The sequence below is a fragment of the Ochotona curzoniae genome, unplaced genomic scaffold (genome assembly GCF_017591425.1).
Source record: "Ochotona curzoniae isolate NIBS_2020 unplaced genomic scaffold, NIBS_Ocur_1.0 contig_4792, whole genome shotgun sequence".
Taxonomy (NCBI): domain Eukaryota; kingdom Metazoa; phylum Chordata; class Mammalia; order Lagomorpha; family Ochotonidae; genus Ochotona; species Ochotona curzoniae.
This window is the reverse complement of record NW_024466389.1, coordinates 13,170,542-13,193,177: the sequence shown is the minus strand read 5'-3', so window position 1 is coordinate 13,193,177 and position 22,636 is coordinate 13,170,542. Positions and strand designations below refer to the sequence as shown.

Here is a 22,636-nt window from a genome sequence, read left to right as displayed (position 1 = left end):
GGATAGGGTTGGGTGTCCCCCAAGAATCCATGTAGTAGGAGATTTGGCCCCCAGGGTGATGTCACGGGGATAGTGAGGGAAGACTGTGGACCCTGAAAGAGGTAAGACCTAGTGGGAGTCACCGATCTTCACTGAGGAAGGCCTTGTTCCTCGTCTCTGCGATCCTCTCCGAGGCTGTCAGGAAAAGAACCACCCTGATCCAATCCTCCCTCTCCACCTCTGTCCTTACCAGATGATGCTTGTCCCAGTCACATCCCTGCTGCCATGGCAGGGCCTCCTCCAGAGCCTGCACTCTGCTGCTTGCACTCCAGAAAGGTGAGTTAAACTTTCTTTTTTAAAAGGTTTATTCATTTGTAAGTCAGTTAGAGAGCACGAGACAGAGATCTTCCATCTGCTGGTTCACTGCCCAGGTGGGAGGGCTGAAGCTAGGCGCTGGATTGGAAGTGCTGCAGCTGGGGCATGAGCTGGTGCCCATGCAGGATGCTAGTGTCACAGGCAGCAGCTTTACCCACTGTGCCACAGAGCCAGCACTCTTCCCGGGCCTTGCACTGGATCTTGCTGCACTTCAGTGACTCGCGCAGTTCTGCACTTTGGGTGTGGCATTATGGTTTCTAAACACGTTCTTGTTGCTCCACATCTCCCACCTTTGATGTGCCGGGCATGGTTGATTCTGTGGAGTGGCAGGCCGAGCTCTTGATCCACTCCACTGATGACAAGCATTTGGGTGGTTTCTAACGCTTTGCTTTTGCAAACTGTGCTACAGAACATTCTGGCACAAGCCTTTCGCTACACAGCAGCACACGTATCAGTGGCACAATTGCTGAGTGGTAGTGCACACACAGTTGAACAACCTTTCTTTTTTGCTGACTCTGCCTCAAATCAAAAGCATTTTTTCCATTCAATCAATTCACTACGTCATTATGTTCCTAATGAGATAGGGATTCAGTCAATTTTTAAAACCTACTTACAACAGGTTTAGTTTCTATTTTTTTTTTTCTGTTAAAATCTACTCTGTGAGGTGGCTATCTTGGTAGATATATTTTTAAATCAAAGCCTTTAATTATTGCTCTAGGGAGCCTGCCACAGCAGAACTGGACTGAAGGGGATGGATCTTTTTAAGACCAGCTGTGCTGAAACAAATATCCCTGAGCTTGCCTCCCTCTGAGCTGGCCACATACCTCCTTCCCTGTAAGCACTTGCCTCTAGGAATCTTTTAAAACATTTTAAAATGTATTGTATCTAGTTGAAAGACAATAGGAGGGGATGGAGAGGACAGGGAGAGAGACCAGCTGTTTGTTCTACAAATACTTGCAACAAGTTGGACTGACCAGACAGAAGCCAGGAGCCAAGAAGCCAGTTAGGTCTCCCATGTGGGTGGCTGGGACCCAAGTGCTTGAGCCATCACCTACTCTCCCCAGTGTGTACACAAGCAGGAAGCTGGAGTCCAGAGCCAGAGCCATGTGTCCAACCTAAGTACTCAGATATGGGAATGGAGGCAGGTGTCTTAACCATTAGACTGCACACCTGCCCCCAAATGATGCTTTAATATTATAGCCCAGGCTCTCCTGCTAGGTGATGGAGGAATTAACCTCAGGTAGAAGGGACTATCCATATTTTGTCTATAAAAGGTTGCTAAAGAGATTGTCTACACAGCTGTGCTCAAGTGACAAACCCTTTTTGTAGCTTAACACCAGAGCAAATGGTGTTTCGCCAATAGCAATGGCCTTCATTCTTCAATCATGAGTCAGAGGCAGAACCTGTGTGTTCCTTTTAACTTTGGCTGGGAGGATGCTCAGAGCAGCGTTAGCTGGCTATGAGGTCCTAGAAGGCAGGGGTTGGCATTCGTCTCCCTCGACCTCCTGGGGCTAGTACAGTTCCTGCATGGCTTGTTGCTGTTCACCCAAAGGAGAGACAGCCCCTAGGTGTCTCCTGTGGGGTCTCCCAGATGAGTGGCACAATATTTGCAAATTCATTAACTTTACTAAGTACTTTTCAAATGCCAGGTAATTAACTGAAATCCTGGGAACTCTTCAGTAAATAAAAAACTGCTGCTACTGCCTGTGTTTCTCCTGGGCCTGTAAGGTGTGACAAAAGCACACACTTAGCATTCTACCCAGCAACCCCACTTCTGGGTATCTGGGTATCCACCCAGGGGAAATGAAAACACATGTGCTCACACAGCCGGGGTTGCAAATATTGACAGTAGCATTCATTCAGAGACAAAACCAGGAAGCAACCCCAAAATCCAAAAGGCAAACAGATGACAACATGCAGTGCAGCCATGTGCAAGATGTTCCTGGCAGGAAAGGGCAGGTCCAATGACAAGAACAAGAAACTCTGAGCTTCTGCTACGTGAAAGAAGCCAGATGTGGACAGGCACACACTGTGGAACCCCGTTTCTGGGAAGTGTCTAGAAAAGGTGATACGAGAAACAGAAAGCAGATCCCCGACTGTCTGGAGACTCAAGGGAATGCAGGGAGGATCTGCCAACAGGGATGAGGGGTATTTCTGGTGGGATGAAAGGGTCCTGCACCGGACTGGGGGGTGGCCACAGGGCTCTGAAGGTGCTGAGCATTGCAGAGTCCCCCACTTCTGATGGGTGGATGCTGCGTGGTAAGTTAGACCTCCATAAGGAGATGCACAGTGAACCCTGCAGTGTCATGGGTTCAGCTGATGTTTGGGACCACATCAGCATGCTGGGTCCAGTCCCAGCCACTCTGCCATTCCAGCTTTCTGCTAATGCAATGGGGAAAGTAGCACATGGTGGCTCACGCATTTGGGTTCCCACACCCATATGGGAGACGCAGATAAAGTTCTGGGCTCCTGGCTTTGTCTTAACCTACCTCTGATGCTTGCTGTCGTCTGAGGAGAAAAGTAAAGGATGGAAGATTGTCTCTCTCTGTCACTCTGCCCTTCAAATAAATAATTAAACATAAGCAAGCAAAAAAGACATGGTGCCTACATTGGGAACCTCATGACTAACTGGGCTGAGAGATAAGAGACAGGCCATTCAGCGATGAGGAATAGAATGGCCCATTCTGGGGCCTGGAGTGGTAACCTAGTGACTAAAGTCCTCATCTCACACATACCAGGATCCCAAATGGGCGCCACTTCCCGTCCAACTTCCTGCTTGTGGCCTGAGAAAGCAACAGAGGACAGGCCAAAGCCCTGGTACCCTGCAGAAGCTCCTGTAGGTGTCCCAGAAGAAGCTCCTGGTTCCTGGTTTCAACCTGGCTCAGTCATGACCATTGCAGCTGTTTGGGGAGTGAAGCATCAGATAGAAGTCCTCTCTGTCTCTACTTCTGTCTCTATCTTTCTAACTCTGCCTTTCAAACAAAAATAAGATAAATATTTTTTTAAAGAACGGCTCATCCTAAAAAAAAAAAAAAAAAAAGAATGGTTCACGCTGAGCCCAATGAGGGTGATGGGTGGGGGCATGGGATGGAAAAGCAAGGGAGCTTCCTTCAGGGGAGCCCAAGGAGGCCTTCAGGGAGTCGTGACAACCGGACTGAGACTTAGAAGGAAGAGAGACAGGGACCAGTTCAGGGGAGGGGGATGGGACAGGCTGGTGGAAACTTGAATGTTCTAGAAGCTGATGAGCCAGACCCTGATGCCTTCAGAGAGGGGCAGGGACCTACCCAAGACCACACACCAGTGCAGGAGCAATGGGGCCAGCCTTGGCAACAAGGGCTATTGATGCCAGGATTTGGCACCAACCCTCCTGCTGGTACAAGCTTGCAGCAAGTGCTGCCACTGCAATCACACACATGCTGGCTGCATGTTCATACTGGCCCGCCACTCACTGCCTGGGGCCTCGGGCATGTTGAGTAGTGGAGGCACTTGGGCCCATGCTCCGCAAGAAGTCAACCAAGGTGAGGTGACTTCATGTTGTCCCAACACCTGCTGTCCAAACAGCATGAGTCACAGGCAAGGATGGCTGCAGGATCCCTGAGACTAGTCCTGCCCAGGCCTGGGCTGCCAGAAGACCAACAGGCGGCAAGCAGTCCTGCCCCTGCGGCTCACATGTCCTGCCTTGTCTGGGGCCTCTCCCAAGGGGGCTACAGTTCCCCAGCATGGCCAGGCCTCGCATTGCCACTCCCTTGCTGCCTGAACACTCAGGGCATGGAGCCTGGCTGGAAAAGATTAGGTTCTATTGACGAGGGGTGGGACCCAACCATGGACATATTATTTGACTATTTGGGAGAGATTTTCCATTTGTTGGTTCACTCCCCCAAATGCTTGCAAGGTCCTAGTCTCAGAAAACCAGGAGCTGAAGCCAGAAGCCAGCTGCCAGAAATTCCATCTGGATCTCTCACGTGGGAGGCAGTAACTACTTGAGGTATCACCTCTTGTCTCCCAGGGAAGTTGATTCCAGGAGGACAGCCAGGACCCAAACCCAGGCACTACAACACCTGAAGAACCCTCTGTGATGCTAAACACCTGCCCGTGGCATTGGCACCTGTTAAAATCTCCCTGGGGCTGGCAATATGGCACAGTGGGTGGCTTAAGCCACTGCTCGTGTTGCTGGCATCCCATACAAAAGTGACTGCTTGAGTTGTTTCCTACCCAGCTCCTAGCAGGTCATGACCCATATACTTGGGTCCCTGTCCCCTGTGTGGGACACTGGATGGAGTTCCTGGTTCCTGACTTCAGCCTGGCCCAGCCATTTAGGGAATAAACCAGCTTATGGAAGATTATTGCTATGCTATGCTCTTTTTCTCTCTCTCTCCCTCTCCCTCTTTTTTTCCCCATCCCCACCCCATGCTTTGTTTTTTGCTTTTGTTTTTTTTTTTAAGATTTATTTTATTTTATTGCAAAGTCAGATATACGGAGAGGATGAGAGAGAGAGAGGAAGATCTTCAGTCCTATGATTCACTCCCCAGGTGACCACAACGGCCAGTGCTGCGCCAGTCCAAAGCCAGGAGCCAGGAACTTTCTCCGGGTCCCCTACGCGGGTGCAGGGCCCCAAGGCTTTGGGCCATCCTCGGCTGCTTTCCCAGGCCACAAGCAGGGAGCTAGATGGGAAGTGGGGATGCTGGGATTAGAAACGGCACCCATATGGGATCCCTGTGAGTTCAAGGCAAGGACTTTAGCTGCTAGGCCTCCGCGCCAGGTCCCATGCTTTGCTTTACAAATGCACCAGTTTTATTTAGAGCAGTCCCCACATGTTCCGCGGAGTTGAGGACTGCTGTTCCATCTCCATCATTTAACAAACAAGGAGACTGAGACTTCAAAGAGCAGGAACCTTACACTCCCAGGAGCAGTGCTGTTTTGTGCAGGCTGTGTAGCCTGCGGCAAGTTCCTTGGCCCCTCTGACCTTCAGGGTCTTCAGGAAAACAGTGGCCACGTGAAGTCCAGCAATGTAGGCAGAAAGCAGGCTCTTCTGGTGAGACAGGCTCTGTTAGCCAGAGCCCGCCTGTGCAGGCTCATGGATGTTTGTGGAGTGTCAGCCATGTGTTGATGCTGGATAGGGACTGGAGCATGGGAGTTAGGCAGGGGAGTGAACCCCCTGAGAATTGAACCTAGGGGGCACAGACCAGGAAGCCCTTGTCACCACCTAGAGATGATGTGAGAAGCCCACGTGACAGGCCAAGGAATGCATTTGCGGCAGGAAAGGCCAGGACGGGGAAGACTTCCAGCACCAGGCCTCCTCGGGCAGGGAAAGTTAGCCTCACCACAGGTAGGGCGGGTCCGAGTCTGTGCAGGCGTGGCTCAGGGACATGTGTTTACATGGGCCACATGGTCATGGGGCTTAAGTTCCTCCAGGGTGGAGACCTTAGTGTTGAAATGAAACAAAGGAGTTTGCAAGTATGTCTTAAAAAAAAGTATTTATTTAAAAGGCAACATCACACACACACACACACACACACACACACACACACACGGATCTTCTACCCATTGGTTCACTCCCAAAACGGCACTAACAGCTTTGCGTGGGGCCATGCTGAGGCCTGGAACATCTGGAACTGCAGCTTAACCTACTGTGCCTCCCGCCCTTGTATTGTTCATTTCACAGTGAGCATTGATGATCTTTGAAATCAAATGACATTTGAAAAAGGAGAGCTAAACATTTTTTTTCCAGGTTATTTTTTTTCATTATACAGGACAAGGACAGAGGGTTTAAGCATCATTGCCTGCCTCCCAGGGTATGCCTCAGCGGAATGCTAAACCTGAAGCTGGACTAGAACCCAGGCCTGTCCATCTGGGATATGGACATTGCAAGGAAGGCCTAACTTTTGTTTCAAAATAAAGTAAGGAAATGATGGGAGGAAGACTCACACCGGGAGAAGGGAGCATCGAAGCCCAGTCGAGAGGTCATGCATTCAAATCACGTAATGTGCCCTGTGTGGGACCCAGGTAGCAGCCACTGTAGGACAGAAAGGATTTCCTGTCCCCACATTGAATCACAGTTGCAAGTGGCCCAAGGGGGATGCTAGAAGAGGGAGGGGCTTGCTGAGCCTCACTCTCCCTGCTGCCCAGGACAGGAGGCTGGGTCTCCTGGGATTGTCATGAGTCAGGAAGTAACCAGTTGGGTCTGACAAGCCACCACTCCCAGGTCTTTGCCTGGTTTCTTTGTTTCTTTGCTGGGGTCCTGCAGCATGCTGGGGTGATTCCCCTTGGTAATCCCAGGCTGCGGGTCCCACCCAGGGATAGGAGAGAAAACACCTGTAATTTATCCCATTCACAGGCCCAGGGGCTGCCCAGCTCTATCCGACCTGGCACTTGGCATCAGTCCACAAGCAGATCAGCCAGTAGCAGGGGATGGTTGCGGATACCTGCTGTGTGTCAGACATTGCGGAACATCCATCCCAGACAACAGGGGAAGGGCAGAGCTGAAGACACTTGGTGCCAATAACGGCAACTGCCACAAGTCAGAAAACTGTGCTGAATGAGTCTTGAGTCCGGGGTGCCTGGGACTGAACCCACGTTGGCATACCAGGTGCCTTGGGGTCTGTGGTCTGACTGGGCAGCACCGGTGACTTTCAGGATTGGCAGTGAGACTGAAGCACTCTCAGGGACAGTCAGTCCGTTTCTGTTGGAGTTGCTGAGAGTTTGATGCAAGTCTGGTACTTCTGGCAGCCATTTTGTTGTCACAAGGAGGAACCAGCCCACACCATCAGACTAGCAGAAAGAGAAGCAGTCTTGAGAGCTAGAGAGATGCTACTGGACCCTGATGACATCACCTGAGTCTCTCAAGGAACCAGCTGTGTCTAAGGCTGCATCTGGCCCTGTTCTCAGGAGTGATCTGCGGGGGTGCAGGGCCCTTTTTTTAGGTTCTGGCTAATGTAACTTGGGTTTTCTGTCAGATTGAACCCTGGTGCTCTGACCAGGCAACCTCTGTGCCAAGAGGCCTGGGTACTTGGAGGTCATGCCCCTTGACATCCCCCTCAGTCTCTAGGACTCTAGCCTGCACCTGTGGCAGAGTGCACAGTGAGCCCACACTTGCCTGAGAGGGAGCAGAATCCCCTCCCCCAAGAGGATCCCTGCTGCCGAGGGGCTGGGCCTCTACAAGCAAGTGGCTTTCTCTCTCTGAGCATCCATGTTCTCACCTACAGAATGGGACTGGAAATGGGGTGGCAATCACAACCTTTAGCATACAAAATTCTCTGAATCACAAAGACAGCACCAGAAAGTAACAGCCGCAGTGTGTATGTACTGTGTGATGAACACCTGTTTCCATTACAAACTGGCGGTTCCCAGAAAGCTGTTCAGAGGAGGGAGTCTCTGAGGCTGCTGAAGCGATTGCAGGCTGGAGGCAGGACTGGCAGCAAGCTTCCTCGTTGGCTTTTCCTTTGCAGCACAGGACCAGGGGCTGTCTCACCAGGGCAGTGGGTAGTGTGCAGTGTGCAGGCATCCCTTCTGCTGGAGACCTTGGTCCAGGCCAGGTCTGCCACCAGCCCTGAGGCTTCCCCTATTTCTGCCAATGTGCCCCTCTCAGAAGCTTCCTCACCTTGTCCTTGTCACATCCCCAGTACTCAATTCAGTGCTGCTCTGAGAACATTCCAGAACATGCATGTGTGTGTGAATAAAATGTGACCATGTTATCTGACCTCTCATCTTTATTTTTGGAATTTATTTTTGGTGTATATCAGACAAAAGAGCATATAAGCCCCAAGGTCATTGATTTGTGATCTCTCACAAACTGAACACACTGCTGTGACAAAATAACCCAGAAGCTTCCCTAGTGTCTCCAGAAATTCCTTCTCCAGGGCTTGGCGTGGTAGCCTAGTAGCTAGAATTCTTGCCTTGCATGCACCAGGATCCCGGGTAGGTGCTTGTTTGTGTCCTGGTTGTTACACCTCCTGTCTAGGTCCCTGCTTATGGCCTGGGAAGGCAGTAGAGGATGGTCCAAGGCCTTGGGACCGTGCACCTGTGGGGGAGGCCCAGAGGAGGCTCCTGGTTCCTGGCTCTTGGCTTTGAATCGACTCAGTTCCAGCCATTGTGGCACGGACAGAAAATCTTTCTGTCTTTCCTTGTCTCTGTAAATCTGCCTTTCCAATAAAAATAAATAAATCTTTTAAAATTAAAAAAAAAATCCCTCTCCAGAGGTAATTTCAAGTCTGACTGCTTTCCTTTTAGGATTTATTTGTTTATTTGAAAATTAGAATTATAAACAGGGAGACAGAGGCAAACAAAGACAAAGAGAGATTTTTATCGAGATGGTTACAATGGCAGGGGTAGGGCCAGGCCGAAGCCAGGCTCCAGGAGCTTCTTCCAGGTCTCCTGCACGGGTGCAGGGGCCCAAGCACTTGAGCCACCTTCTGCTGCCTAGAGGTCCATGAGCTGGGAGCCAGATGGGAAGTGGAGCAGCCCCAGTTTGAACCTGTGCCCATAAGCATTGCCGATGTTGCAGGTGGCAACTTGCTATCCCACAGTGCTGGCACACAGGCCTGACTTCTAAAGCAAGGCTAGTTTTGCTGAATTTTGAAGCCATGTGGGAGACCTGCAGGGAGTTCCTGGCTCCTGGCTCTGGCTTGGCACAGCCCTGGTTGTGGCAGGCATTTGGGGAGTAAATCAGCAGGTGAAAGGTATTCTCTTTCTCTCTCTCTGCCTATCACATAAGATGAAAATAAAGACATTAAAGAGTTCCAGAGAGGAGAGGAGGATGCCACGGTCACAGTGCCAGCTGACAGACAAGATCACTGGGTTTCAGATCTGACTACCACCCCAGCCACCAGGCTGCAGTTCTCAGGATGGGGCAGCCAAGGGAGAGAGTGGCTCTGGACTTCTGTGGTCCCCTCTTGCGTTTCCCTCAGCACAGAGGAATTGTGGGTGCTGTTGATCACAAGGACTTCCTCTGCCCTCATTCCCACACACAGGCCTGGAGCTCACGGTCGCCTTTGGACCCTGGCTCCAGGTCTAGGCTTTTTTTTTTTTGCTCCCAAGCTACAGGGGCCACTCTGAGCCAGCAGCCGGACAGAGGCACTGCTAGGCACTCCCCCCGAGAGTCTCTTTTTCCAAATCCATTTGTGTCTCTCCCCAGCTTGTGCCTCTCTCTGGGGCAGCTAGCAGGCAGGGACCTTGGACCTTCCTTCCTCTGGTCGCCTTCCAGTGCACATCCTAGTGCCTCCGGCAGGGAGACCTTGGTCCCTCCTGCACCTGTTGGCCTTCCTGCACAGTAGTTTCTCAGCTCTGCACCAACCATCACAAAAGTCACTCAACAAAGTCACACACTGAACACACACACACACTTCAAGGTTTCTCTCTTTCAGGAAAACTGGGTCACAGAGTTGTGCCAAATCACAACGCATCCCCCTTCTGTGTGCACGAGAGACACACAGCTTCTCTGCTCTACAGCAACTTGTGTGCACACAACACACACAGAGGACAGACTCAGAGGCACACACCACACAAATCCTCCTGGCACACACAGCTTTCTCTCACTTCCTCCTTCACTGATACTCACACAGGTCCGGGGGGAAGGGGCAGAGGGAAGACAGCCTCTCTCCTGCTCAGGTACAGGTTCAAGGCCTAAGCCACCACCTCCCAGTTCTGCCTCCCTCCTGCCCTCTTCCATACTCTCCTCATGTGTGGGACACAGAGCACCCAAATACAGTCAGCATCCACACGTTGATTCTGCCACCCTTTTCTGTGTCCTGTGGCCCCCCACTTGACACACACGCAGACTAAACACACACATACATGCCTGCCTAGAACAGACACAATCATCTCATAAGCAACCAGCCACCCACAAATACACACATAAGCGCACACGCAGTGCTCGCACACAGCACACTAACGCTTGCAGCTGCACCGCCCCTTCAGACTCTGGTGCAGGCGCCTGGCAGGAGACAAAGGTCGCCTAGGACCGAGTGCCAGCACCGGACACAGCAGAACCTTCCCTCGGCTCCGCTGGCCCCCTAAAGCCGATCTCCGCGTGGCCGGGACCTAGCATCTCAAATCCGCCCGCCCTCCCTGGGGTCTCCGCGCAGCCCGGACCGAGAGCGCCCGGCGCGCCAAGGGTTAAAACAACCCGCGGGGCGGGATTGGCTGCGCCGCCCCGGCCCACGCCCCCGCGCCCCGTGATTGGCCCGCTGCGGGCCCCGCCCCCCAGGCAGGGCCCCCTGAGCCTCGCGCCCGCCGGCCCGTGAGGAGCCGAGCGCGCCGCCGGGGCCGCAGCCGCGCCGTCGGAGCAGCGCGCTGGGAGCGGGAACCCGAGCCGGAGCCGCCCGTGCCATCCGCCGGCTGGAGCCGGGCCGGGGCGGGACGAGCTATGGTGAGTCCCTCTCAGCCTCCGGGTCGTGCGAGCGGCGCCGCGGGTGGCACCCGGGGCGGCTCGGGCAGCTGGGGGGCTGGGCGCCGGCTCTCGGCTGGCAGGCGCGAGTCGGAGGGCGCCCGTCTGGGCTCGGCGCCCCGGCCACGCTGCCCTCGGGTCCGCGAGGGGGCGGCTGGTCGGGGCCGGCTGTGGAGGGCTCGGGGTGGCCACTTCGGCCTGGGGACAGTCGGGTGTGCTCTGCCTTGGGGTATCCGGAAGTCCCCGGACCCGGCCTGGCGTGGACTCCCTGGGCAGCCCGGTTGGGTTGCATTCTCCAGGACGTCTGGATGCACTAGAACCTGAGCGCCCCTGGACGCTGAGCTGAGGTCGGTCCGAGAGGCTGAGAAAGGGGCGTTGTGGATGGCCGGGAGTGCTCAGGGGAGGCTCTGAGGCACCGCTGTTCCCCGTCAGAGCTCAGGGGACACTTGGGGGCCCTACGCCCAGAGAGCCCAGCTGCCCAGCATCTCTCAGGAGTGAGTCCTCAGGCTGGGATGGGCAGAGATGTACCAGGGAGAAGGGGGAGTTGGAGAGGGGAGGATTGCAAGATCTGTATAAGCCCCAGATAGCTTGATCCAGGCTGGGCTGTTTGGGGACCCAGGTCTCGGGTGCCTCCAGACCCTGCACTCACCGGCCTATTCCTGGGTGGAGGCAGCTCCTTCTTTCCCCAAGGACAACGCTCCTGCCACTCAAAGTTGTTCTTTCTGTTAGTCCTGTGCGGTGTCCTGTGAAATGGGTAGAGGCCATCAGGTGGACCTGAGGAGGGCCTGTGTCAGTGCCTGCTTGGGGACAGGGTGGGACTTCTTGGAGAGCTGACGAAAGTCCCCAGGGACTCCCTAGCAAACCCCTGCATGCTGTTGCATGGGGCAGGAGTCCCTTGCAACTTCCCTTTCTAGTACCTGCACCCCTCCCAAGCCCCACCCTTTTAAACAATCTGAAGGGCCAGATCTCACTTCCCACATACCAGCAACAAACAGGGCTGGGCCAAGCCAAAGCTAAAAAGCCAGCAGCTCTGTGCTGCTCTGCCGTGTGGGTGGCCCTGGCTCCAGGACTTGGGCCATCTTCTTCTGCCTTTCCAGTTCCATTAACTAGGAGCTGGGTTGGAAGTGCAACAACTGGGACTTGAACCGCCGCTCTGAAATGACATTCCAGCATCACCAATAGCAGCTTAATTTGCTGGGCCGCAATGACAACTCTTGCTTTGCTAGTTATCTTCCACCCTTGGACCCTTCACTGGCCCCTCTGGAGTCAGATGTAATGGGATTACAGCTTAATCCTGCATCCGAGGATGCTTGAGACTGTTTGGGATGGGACCTGCCTCCTGGGTGACGCTCACCCTGGCATGCTTTGCTCAGATTTCTGGGTGGCAAGCCACCGCATGCTACCTGTTGTCCAGCGGCAAGCTTTGTGATTATGTCATCCACTGTCTCAGCCCAGCCTGGTCCATGTCCCTCAGAGAGAACGTTTTCTTTCTCACCTTGGGCGGCAATTTTCAGAGCTTACCAGCCCGAGAAGCCCCTCAGCCCACTGGGAGGACCTTTGGCATCAGACCAACTAGGTTGGCATGGCAGCTGTTCCCTTTGGTCGAGGGGCCCTGTCTCCCTGAGCTCGTTTTTGGCCTCGGTGAGGTCTCCACACCCCTGCCCCAGGGACGGTGAGCCGACTCCTGGGGTGCCTCAGAGAGCCTGCCTGTGCTGCTGAGAACAGTTGCTGCCATTCTTTTGCAACCTTGAGCTCAAGGTGGGAAGGTCTTCTTGATGCCTGACCCGTTTGCTAGTCTGGGATTAAAGGTGGTCATTGTTGTAGGGGAAGCAGGAGGTTTGCCGAGCACTTGCCACGTGACAAGCCTCAGGTGAGGGAGAGAGACAGAAGCACTGTGTGAAGGGGGCTTGCTGTGGTTCATGGTGTCCACTCTGGTCCTTGGGTGGGGTGGCCCGTCCTCAGGAGAGGCAGGGCTGTCCCACCACACAGGAGCACCCTCCTAGCTGCAGAGATGAGAAGTAGCTTCACAGAGCAGATGGCGTCTGAGCCAGATAAAAAGGTCCAATGGGGAAGGACCCAAGTGACAGAGGACCAGAGGCTTGAGGACACAGAAAGTGCCCTGTGGAAGACCACAGTGAGGCTGGCCTGTCGCCGGGGCAGGAGGAGAGCAGGGCAGAGGAGAGCAAGTGCCTTGGCAGGGCCAAGAGCACAGGCGTGAGGCGGCTGGGTTGCTGTCCACTGTCCCTGCTGACGCACAGTGTGGGCGGGGTGGGGGCTGCCGTCAGGCCTCCCTGGTCCCTCTCATTTTTGTTTCCCCTAAACACTGGTCTCCGGATGATCATCCTGAGGTGGGGTGATCTGGGACCGCCAGCGTTGCTCTGCTGGATCTCATGCCTCGTAAGCTCCTCTTCCGGTGTGGCCAAGCTCCCTCTCCCAAAGCTCCCAAAGGGGGCTCCTTTGAAGAGAGTGGGCTGCTTCCTGTTGTCCTGCAGAGTCTCCCTGCTGGACCCTGGCTCCCCCGCTCAGGTCTCTCCCCCTCTGGCTGGGCCTCAGTGGCCCAGATGTCCCTGTTTCACGTGTCCTGCTTTGGCTTGTCCTCACGCCACCCAACAACACAGAGCAGGAGGAGTGTTACAAAGCCAGAGCCTGAACCAGCCCCCAGCTGACTGGCTAGCTGAGGAGTAAGCCAGGCACCCAAGTCAGGGTGGTCTGCAGTGCTGGTGCCTCGAGAATGTTCCGGCACATTCCAGGCTGGGGGCTGAGTTTAGGCTGGGAGGTGGGGGCTGGGAATGCCTTTTATTGTGCAGCCTTGGAATCCTGTGTGACCTTGGGTCAGCCATCTATACCGTACTTTGCCTGCTCCCCAGGATAGCAGAGAGTCTAGAGGGTGTGGAAACATGCAGAGACTGCTGAGAAAGTGAGCGAGGTGTTCTTATTTTGGGATGGGACATAGCCAAGCAGCCGCACCTCCCTGCTGCTCCACGGCCTTGCCAGAACCTGCACCCTGCACTTTCTCTTTTTTTTGCAAGATTTATTTTTTTTTTAAATTGGAAATTCAGATATACAGGGAGGAGGAGAGAGAGAAAGGAGGATCTTCCGTCCAATGACTCACTCGCCAAGCAGCTGTAATGGCTGGAGCTGCACTAATCCGAAGCTAGGAGTCAGGAGCCTCTTCTGAGTCTCCCACGTGGGTGCATGGTCCCAAGACTTTGGGCCATCCTCGAGTGCTTTCCCAGGCCACAAGCAGGGAGCTGGATGGGAAGTGGGCCTTCTAGGATTAGAACTGGTGCCCATATGGGATCGCAGCGTGTACAAGTCAAGGACTTTAGCTGCTAGGCTACTGCACTGGGCCCGACTTGCACTTTCTGTGCTGGTAACTGAGTTACTTATGTTTCCTTGAGTTGCTAGAGGGTTTTTTGTTTTTTTTTTTTTGCAAATTAAGGTGTTGTTATTTTGTTTTTATTTATTTGTTAAAGAATGAATGCATTGCTTCCCAGACAGAAATTGTAGAGACCAGGCACTGTGAGAGAAACAAGGTTTTACTTGGGCCATTACCTACTCTCCTGCAGTGTACATTTTGGTGTCTATGGTGAAGCAAGAACCATCAGCAGATATTTACAATATTCTGTTCTTTTCAGTTCTCTGTTTATAAATGATTAAGAGGGTCTTAATTTAATTTTATTTTTTAAATAAATTTGAGAGGCTTGGTTCTTGCAGAGATTTCCCCCAAATGCCAGTAGCAGCCCGTGCTGCGCCAGACTGAAGCCAGGAGTTACTGACTCCACCTGGAGTTCCCGTGTGGGTGGCAGGGGCCCTGGGGCTTGGACCATCCCCTGCTGCCTCGCAGTCACCTTAGCAGGCAGCTGGACTGTGCAGAGTAGCTGGGATTTGAGCTCTGATAATAGCAGGTGGTGTCTCAAGTGCCTGCTTAACCCCTTCTACACAGTATGTGCCCCACCTGTTTTCTTTTTAGTTGACTAAGGGAGCACCCTGCCATGGTTACAGTGCTTCATTCATTCATTTGTTCATTCACCAAGCAGTCTACGCAGCAGAGCGTGAGCAATGAGAACCAGACTCACAGGCCTCCCTCCCGCAGCCTGATGGCCAGCAGATGCAGAGCAGAAAATTACAAGTATCATCACTGTTGCCTGGGAGACAGGGAGGCCACGGGAGCAGAGGGGAGCCCGGCTTGGGGATTGGAAGAGGTCCCCTGAGGACACGCCATCAAGCTGTGGCCTCAACATGCTGAGGTGGGCCCCTGCAGGTTACGGGTTGGGCTGGTCTGGACAGCAGGGGAAGGTGCTGGGGCACTTGGAAAGGGTTGTGTGAAGGGCCCTTCATCCTAAGGGCCAGGAGCTGGGTGGGAGCAAGGGCCGTGACGTGGTCAGGTTTGCCTTTTGAAATGTTGTAGGTTGTTTGGGAAGAAAGGGCAGGAGGAGAGAAACTGCAGCAGGGCACCAGTTAGAGGCATCACTGTAGGATCCGACAGACAAGGAATGAGCAGTGACAGGTAGCAGCCTCGGTTGCCATACCTGGCCGGGGACGTGTTTCAGGAGGGCTTCTGCAAGAGTTGGTGATACCTGGGGGAGGAACACATCCGAGGAACAGCTCCTTGGTCCTTGCGGTTATAATGGGGGTTGCACCACAAAGCTGAATGCTCAGACAGCACCAGCCACACCAGGGTGATGCGGTGGCCAGCACTCGGTTCCTGCCCTTTCCCTGAGCTGGAGGGACAATGGCATCTAGGCTGTCCATGGGCTGTCTCATCCCACTGGTGAGTTTAAGGATTGCTGCCACCTCCACACAGGTTCCCAGGGTTTCTGAAGGAGGTTTAAACAGAGGAACACATTTTTGGAACACATTAGGCAATGTGAGGGTGTGAGAGGGAGCTGAGCCTGACTGCTGGACCCCACAGTCTCCACAGAGGCCTTGTGTTAAAGGGACCCCCAGCCGCTGCCTTGGTCCGGGTTGGCTGAGGGACCAAGTGAGCGGACACTGGAAACCTGGCTCCATCATGGGAGTTTTCTGATCTCCACTCACCTTGGGGTCAAGGGATCCCTGTTTTGAGTTGTGTATGCCAAGATCACTTGTGAAGCTAGAGACTGGGGCTGGTAGGCCTCCTGATTCCTCAGGATTCTGGCCTCAGTCCCAAGTTGCTGCTCGCTGTAGGAGAAAGCCTTCCTTCCTTGGAAGGGCCCCCACCCTGTGGAGCCAGAGGAAGCAGGGGCTACCTGGGCTGCACCTCTGCCAGGCTGGGATTCTGCCTCCTCACCTTGCACCTTGGTGCAACACTTGACAGTGAGCATGGATGTTAATAAGTCCACTGCCAGTCAGGGCAGAGCTAGCATTCAAACCCAGGCTGTGTACTACCACCCCTCACCCTGCTCAGACAGCTCTTCTGTGCCTTGTACTGCCCAGGGGCCCCCAGTTGGAGACAGCCCAGGCTTCCCGGCCGAGGCCCCTGTGAGCAAGGCCAGCAAGAGCAACCTGGCGTAGCGGCCACTTTCCCTGCATCCTCCTAGCCCAGCCTCCACCACCCAGCCTCCTCCCCACTGGCTCCTTCCTTAGCCAGGGCAGCAGCCGGGAGGAGTCGTGTTGCAGTGTAAACACAGTCCTGTCAATATTTACCTCTGCCTGGAACCTGAGCCTTCTCCCTCCCCGTGCACCTGCACGTGGCCTGCCTGGCTTGTAATTGAAAGCAAGGCCAAGGGTAGAGCCTTGGCTTCCAGTCAAGCTCTGCCACCAACAGTTCATGTGGCTGCTCCCTCGGCCTCAGTCTTCACATCTGTAAGAGGATGTGGGTGGAACAGGGCACTCCAAGTGTTTCAGCCCTGGCCTGTAGGATGACCCAGAAGACTCCAGGTCACACAGTCCTGGCTTTGTATCTCCATGCTGGAAGACTTTGCAGGCTTCAATTTCCACATCTATGAGATGGGATCCTAGTGGGCCGTAAGGACTAATGAGATGACATTCACGGCACTCAACATAGCTCTTGGCCCAGGATAATAACAGAATACATTATGTGTGGGAGGGGGTGGGGGGATTGGAAAGAAGAAGGCTGTTGTTCTAAATAAATGCTTTCAGAGCCTTGGGATCCAGGCCACACACGGGTTGCATCATTTGGGGACTGGAGCCAAGGGTTGGGTTCTGGGCCCCCCACCTTCCTGGCACCCTGAGGCCACAGCTGGGCTGGGGGAGCCCAGGGGTTGAGAAGGCCCCTTGGCCAGCTTTGCACTCCCAGCTGCCCAGCCTTTGGAGTCCCTTGTTCCTGGGCAGAGGTCCAGGCCTGTGGTGACCTCAGAGATGTGTGGCCGTGAGAGGGGTGAGGGAGATCAGGAGGGGAGGAAGGACGCATTTCCTAGGCAGCTCTGTCATAGAAACCCAGCCAGCATACGCAGGAACTGTCCCCTCTGGCCCTGGCGTGGGGTGTGGCCAGGACCATGCAGTGTGTGTGTGGGGGGGGCGCGGGGTGCGGAGAGGGGGCTGGCAAGGAGGACGCCAGTTTGTGGCTTCTCTCCATGGCAATATGCTGTCACCCCAGGTAGTAATCTATAGAAGGAAGAGCAAAATTTGGTTCTGTTAGGCGAAAACCCAGCCCAGTACTGGCATGTTCAGGGCTCCATGGCTGTCATCGGCCGTGTGAATGGGTGGGGGTTGTGGTGGTAGGGGAGAGGCCAGGTTTGTGTCCTGAGGACGGGGGGGGGGGGGGCAGGGCGGGGGGGCTGTGCAGCTGGTGACATAGATGAGGGTACATGCCTACAACAGCCTGATGTTTACAGATGTGTGCACCTGCTCCCCCCATCACCCCAAGCAAATGGAGAACATTTTCTGTCTTCCTCGGTCCCTGGTGCCCCTGCAGGAGGCATTCGCTCATGTGCCTGTGTCCCTCCTGTGTGACCTGGCCCTGAACCTGATCCGCATGATTCATAGGCATGCATTCTGTTGGGTCAAGTTTCCGCCAGTTTCAGTCTGTTTTGGATGTTGTTTTGTTTTAAACTTGTAAAACTTAAATTTATTGTTTCTTTTCTTTGTAAGGCAGTGAGCAAAAGAGACAGAGAAAGAGGAAGAGAGGACTGTACCATCCACTGGTTTATTCTCCAAATGCCTGCAGCAGCTGGGGCTGGGCCAGCCCCATGTCAGAAACCTGGAACTCCTCATGGGCCATCCTCATCTGCTGTCTGCCAGGCACATTAGCCAGTAGCTGGACTGAAAGTGTGAAGAAGCAGGGACTTGAATGTGGCACTCTTGATGTGGAATGGGGCGGGGGGGGCTTCACCTGCCACAGCTGGCAGCTGCCCCTGTGTGTCTCTGCAGCCCTAGGCCCTCACTGCTCTCAGGCACGCCCTTGGAAGCTACATCTTAGGTAGCAAAGATGATCTTCTCAAAGGAGAAGGTCGTCTCAAAGGAGGCAAATGCAATGGCTCAGGTCCTCTCCGTTGCCCTGTCCCTCCCCCGGGACCTGGTAGCTCGGGGGCTGGCATCCTGCCTACACCCTAGACCCTGGACTCTGGACTTCACTTGGTGCTGCCCAGGGCAGGGCAGGGCTCCCAGGCTTGGAGACCCTGGTCATAAGCTTCCATAAGGGGTTATCTGGGTGACCTTAGGCAAGGTCCTTCCTTGCCTGTCACCCACGTTCAGTGGGTGCAGGCTCCAGCTCCCAGCACTCGTGGATTCCCATTGTAGGTGCCACAGGGTGCTGTTGCCATGTGGGAGGGCTGTTGGGGTGGGTTCCCTAGTCAGCCTTCCCTCCCTGCCATCTCCTTGTGCATCAGACCTCCCTGGGGAGACCTCCTCCCTTCATGGCAGCCTTCCTGCAGGGTGGTGTGTGTGTGGGAGGGGGCACCGGTGCTGTAGGAAGGCCTCCCTCCATGGGAGGCAGAGCGAATTGGGCAGCCAAACTCCCACCTCAAGGAGCCACAGTCTAGGGAGGGAGCCAGACAGGAAGCCGTAAAGCTAACAAATCAAGTAATTGACCCAAAGAGAAACAAGAAGAGAAAATGCAGTGATTGCAAGGGTTGAGGAGCTGCTCCAGATGGTGGCCAGGGAAGAACCAGCATCTGAGCTGGATCCGGAAGATTCATGGGGGGCAACTGGGTGAAATTATGGGAGGGTGGAGTTCCTGGCAGAAAGGCGTGAGGCAGGAGTGAGCAAATTCCGGCAAGTTCCTCGCAGGAAGGGAGTCAGGGGAAAGGGGCTGCAGGGGAAAGTTGGTGTTTCATTGTGAGAGTGACTGGCAGCCTCTGGAAGCTCCCCAGGGGTGGCTGGCACCCTGTGGTTTTTGTTTAGAAAGGCCCTGGTAGTTGTGTGCAGGATGGGCTGTAGAGGGCAGGAGTGAGGTACAAGGCTGGTACTTGGAGGGGGTGGGGCAGCTCAGTGTTAACCTGTGCTGGGGGGCAAGGAAGCTTGTGTTTCTCCATGATCTGCTTCGGGGGTGGGGGGAGAGGTTGCCCGGCATCCTGGATCTTTGGCATGTCTCTGACCCAGGGCAGGTGGACCAGGAAGGTGTCCTTCATAGCACACATGAACTTACCACTCAAAGTGAGCAGGGATGTGTGTTCTTTGGGTCAGAGGGCACAGAGCTGGGGCATCTGAGAGCTGAGCAGTGGACCAGAGGAAGTGGTGGCGCCAGGGCCACCCTCACTGGGCCTCCCTTGAGGGAATTCCGTGGCTTTGTGGTTCTAGGAAGGTGACCTCATTGTCGTTTGCCCAAGTGTCCAGCGGTGGTTACTCACATCCCACTGGGCTTCCGATGTGGTGGGCAGGGGAGTTCACTGTGGCTGGGTCTGAGTGGAAACAGGACTTCATGTTATCTAGACCAACTTCCTCCTGAGGACACGCAGGCTCAGAAAGGGAAAGAGACAGCTTGAGGCACCCGGCACACAGCCAGCTTCAACCTTGGTGTGTGGACTCGGAATCCAGCATCCTGGCATCCTATGTCAGTGCTGGTTGAGTCTGGGCTGCTCCACTTTGCATCCAACTGCCTGCTGATGTACCTGGGAAAACAGTGGATGATCCAAGTGTTTGGGTCCCGCACCCATGTGGGAGACCCAGAAGTAGCTGTTGACTCTGTTGTTGGCTTGGCCCAACCCCCACTGTTACTGCCCTTTGGGGGGTGAACCAGTGGATGGAAGATTTTATCTCTTTATCTAACCCTGCCTTTCAAATAAAATTTTAAAAAGATTTCTTTATTTTTCTTGGAAAGTCAGATTTACAGAGAGGAGGAGAGACAGAGATCTTCTGTCCACTGGTTCATTCCCCAAGTGGCTACAATGGCCAGAGCTAAGCCGATCCGAAGCCACAAACCAGAGCTTCTTCTGGGTCTCCCACATGGGTGCAGGGTCCCAAAAGGGCCATCCTCTTCTGCTTTCCCAGGCCACAGGCAGAGAGCTGGATGGGAAGTGGAGCAGCCGGGATATGAACCAGTACCCATATGAGATTTTGGTGCATGCAAGGGGAGGACTTTAGCTTCTAGGCTACTGCACCAGGCCCTCAAATAAATTTTAAAAGAAGATAATATATATTTTAAAAGTATATTTATTTTATTGTTTATTTTTTAGGCAGACTCTCCGTGACACATTCATTTCACTTCCCGGTTTCAGTTTAGGCACTTTTTCTGTTAAATGATTTATTTATTGAAAAGATAGATTTTTACAGAGGAAAGATTTTTATGGAGGAGAGAGATCTTCCATCTGCTGGCTCATTCCACAAATGGCTGCAAAGGCTGGAACTGAGCCAAGCCGAAGCCAGGAGCTGGGAGCTTTTTCTGGATCTCCCACATGGGTGCAGGGTTCCAAGGACTTGGGCCATCCTCCACTGTTTTCCCAGGCTGCAACCAGGATACTGGATGGGAAGTGGAGCCACGGGGACATGAACCAGTCCCCGTATGGAATCCTGATGCTTGCAAAGAGAGGATTAGCCAATTGAGCCACCATGCCGGCCCAAGGCACCTTTTTACTGGGCCCTTGGTCACCACCAGCACCCATACTCACGCCCACACACAGCCCTGGTGAGCTAGCAGCTGGGTTGCCTGCCACCTGCGTGAGTGCGGGAGGAGGCCCAGGGTGAAACTCCACAGCTCCCTGCCTTCTGAATCAGATCCCTCTCTTGCTCCCAGCAGTGCTTGTCCCAGCTGTGTGGCCCAGAGGCTGAGAGCAGGCGTACTAGGACCGACTGAGTTTGAACCGTGCACGCACCTTTAACAACTTCCTGGTTACAAAGTACTTTTGAGCAGTGACTTCCTCTTGCAGGCTTGGGATTTCTTGCTGTGCAGCCAGGAGAGCCCTTCCCTTCCCGGTGATCCAGGTGTAACCCTGAGAGCAGGTGCAGCCCATGCTCGTTGCTGGAGGGAGAAAAGGGCTGCACTGACAAGGGTGTTGGCAGCCCTTAGCTCTCCCCTTGCCATCCTGTGTTCCCACAGCCTCCACCCTGGACCGCCTGACCTTGAGGTTGCCTGGGGCTGGAGTTTCTGTTCCTTCTCCTCTCCCTGCTCTGACACAGATCCAGAGCCCCAGGGCTGGCTCAGGCCACCTCGCATTCAGTTCCAGCTCTGCCATGTCCTTGAGCAGCCTTGGACACATGACTGAAATCACAGCCTCTGTTTCTGCATAAATAAAGTGGGTAGAGTGCTAGTGCCAGACTGTCGCAGGTGGCATAAGTAAGCAGTGGGATTCTTGCGAAGGCCCAGGATCAGTGCCTGCCATACATTTAAGTGCCTTGGGAATTGTTGACTGATTTATTGCTGGAAAGAATCCTGCTGGAGCAAGTGCCCTGCTTTTTTCTTTCTGCATTCCTGGCATCTGACAGGGATGGCTTGGAAGGGATTCGGGCTCTCTGGGGATTTGCACCCTGAGCACTAGAGAGCTGAAACAGGTGCCTCTGTGTGTGTGTGTATGTGTGCCTTGGTCCAGGCTGTGCTGTCAGCCTGTTTGGCTCAGTGATAGTTGACAGTGTGATGGGTGACAGAAGGCACTGAAGGTCTGCCCTCAGCAGGTGCAGTAGTCCATGGAAGAACTTAGGGAAAAATAGCTATGATGTTACTTTTATTTGGAATTTATTTTTATTATTATTATTTTTTTACTGGAAAGGCAGATATACAGAGAGAAGGAGAGACAGAAAGAAAGATCTTCCATCTGCTGGTTCATTCCCCAAGTGGCTACAACAGCCGGAGCTGAACTGATCCAAAGCCAGGAACCAGGAGCTTCTTCCTGTTCTCCCATACAGATGCAGGGTCCCAAGGCTTTGGGCCATCCTCGACTGCTTTCCCAGGCCACAGGCAGGGAGCTGGATGGGAAGTGGAACATCTGGGATACTAACTCATACCCATATGGAATCCCGACAGATGCAAGGCGAGGATTAATCTACTAGGCTATCACACTGGGCCCAATTTTTTAAAAAAGATTTATTTTATTGGAAAGGCATATATACAGAGAGATGGAAAGACAGAGAGGAAGATCCTCTGTCTACTGAGTCACCCCCTAAGTGACTACAATGGCCGGAGCTGAGCCGATCTGTAGCCAAAAGTCAGGAACCTCCTCTGTACCTCCTACACAGGTGCAGGGTCCCAAGGCCCTGGGCCATTCTTAGCTACCTTCCCAGGCCATAAGCAGGGAGCTGGATGGGAAGTAGAGCAGCCAGGAAATGAACCGGCACCCACATGGGATCCTGGTTTATGCTAGGGAAGTGCTTTGGCCACTAAGCCACCAAACTGGGTTCTGTGATGTTAAATTTAAAAATTATATATTTTTTAAAGCAGCATGTATTGGTGTGGTGCCTTAATGGATAAATCCTTGCCTTACATGTGCCAGAATCCCATATGGGTGCTAGTTCATATCTGCCTATCTGCTTCCCGTTCAGTTCCTTGCTTATGGCCTAAGAAAGCAATAGAAGATGACCCACCCTCTT

At 53.8% G+C, this 22,636-nt stretch overlaps 1 protein-coding gene across 1 annotated transcript in view; it reads left to right on the top strand.

Annotated features, from left to right (window-relative positions):
- The first annotated feature begins 10,641 nt into the window (after positions 1–10,641).
- The window catches only part of ECE1 (endothelin converting enzyme 1), a 98,580-nt gene continuing 86,585 nt past the window's right edge, over positions 10,642–22,636 (top strand). Inside the window, exon 1 of the mRNA XM_040988039.1 lies at positions 10,642–10,717. Coding sequence (XP_040843973.1) covers positions 10,715–10,717 — 3 coding nt within the window. The 5' untranslated portion in view covers positions 10,642–10,714. The remainder of the gene's footprint in view (positions 10,718–22,636) is intronic.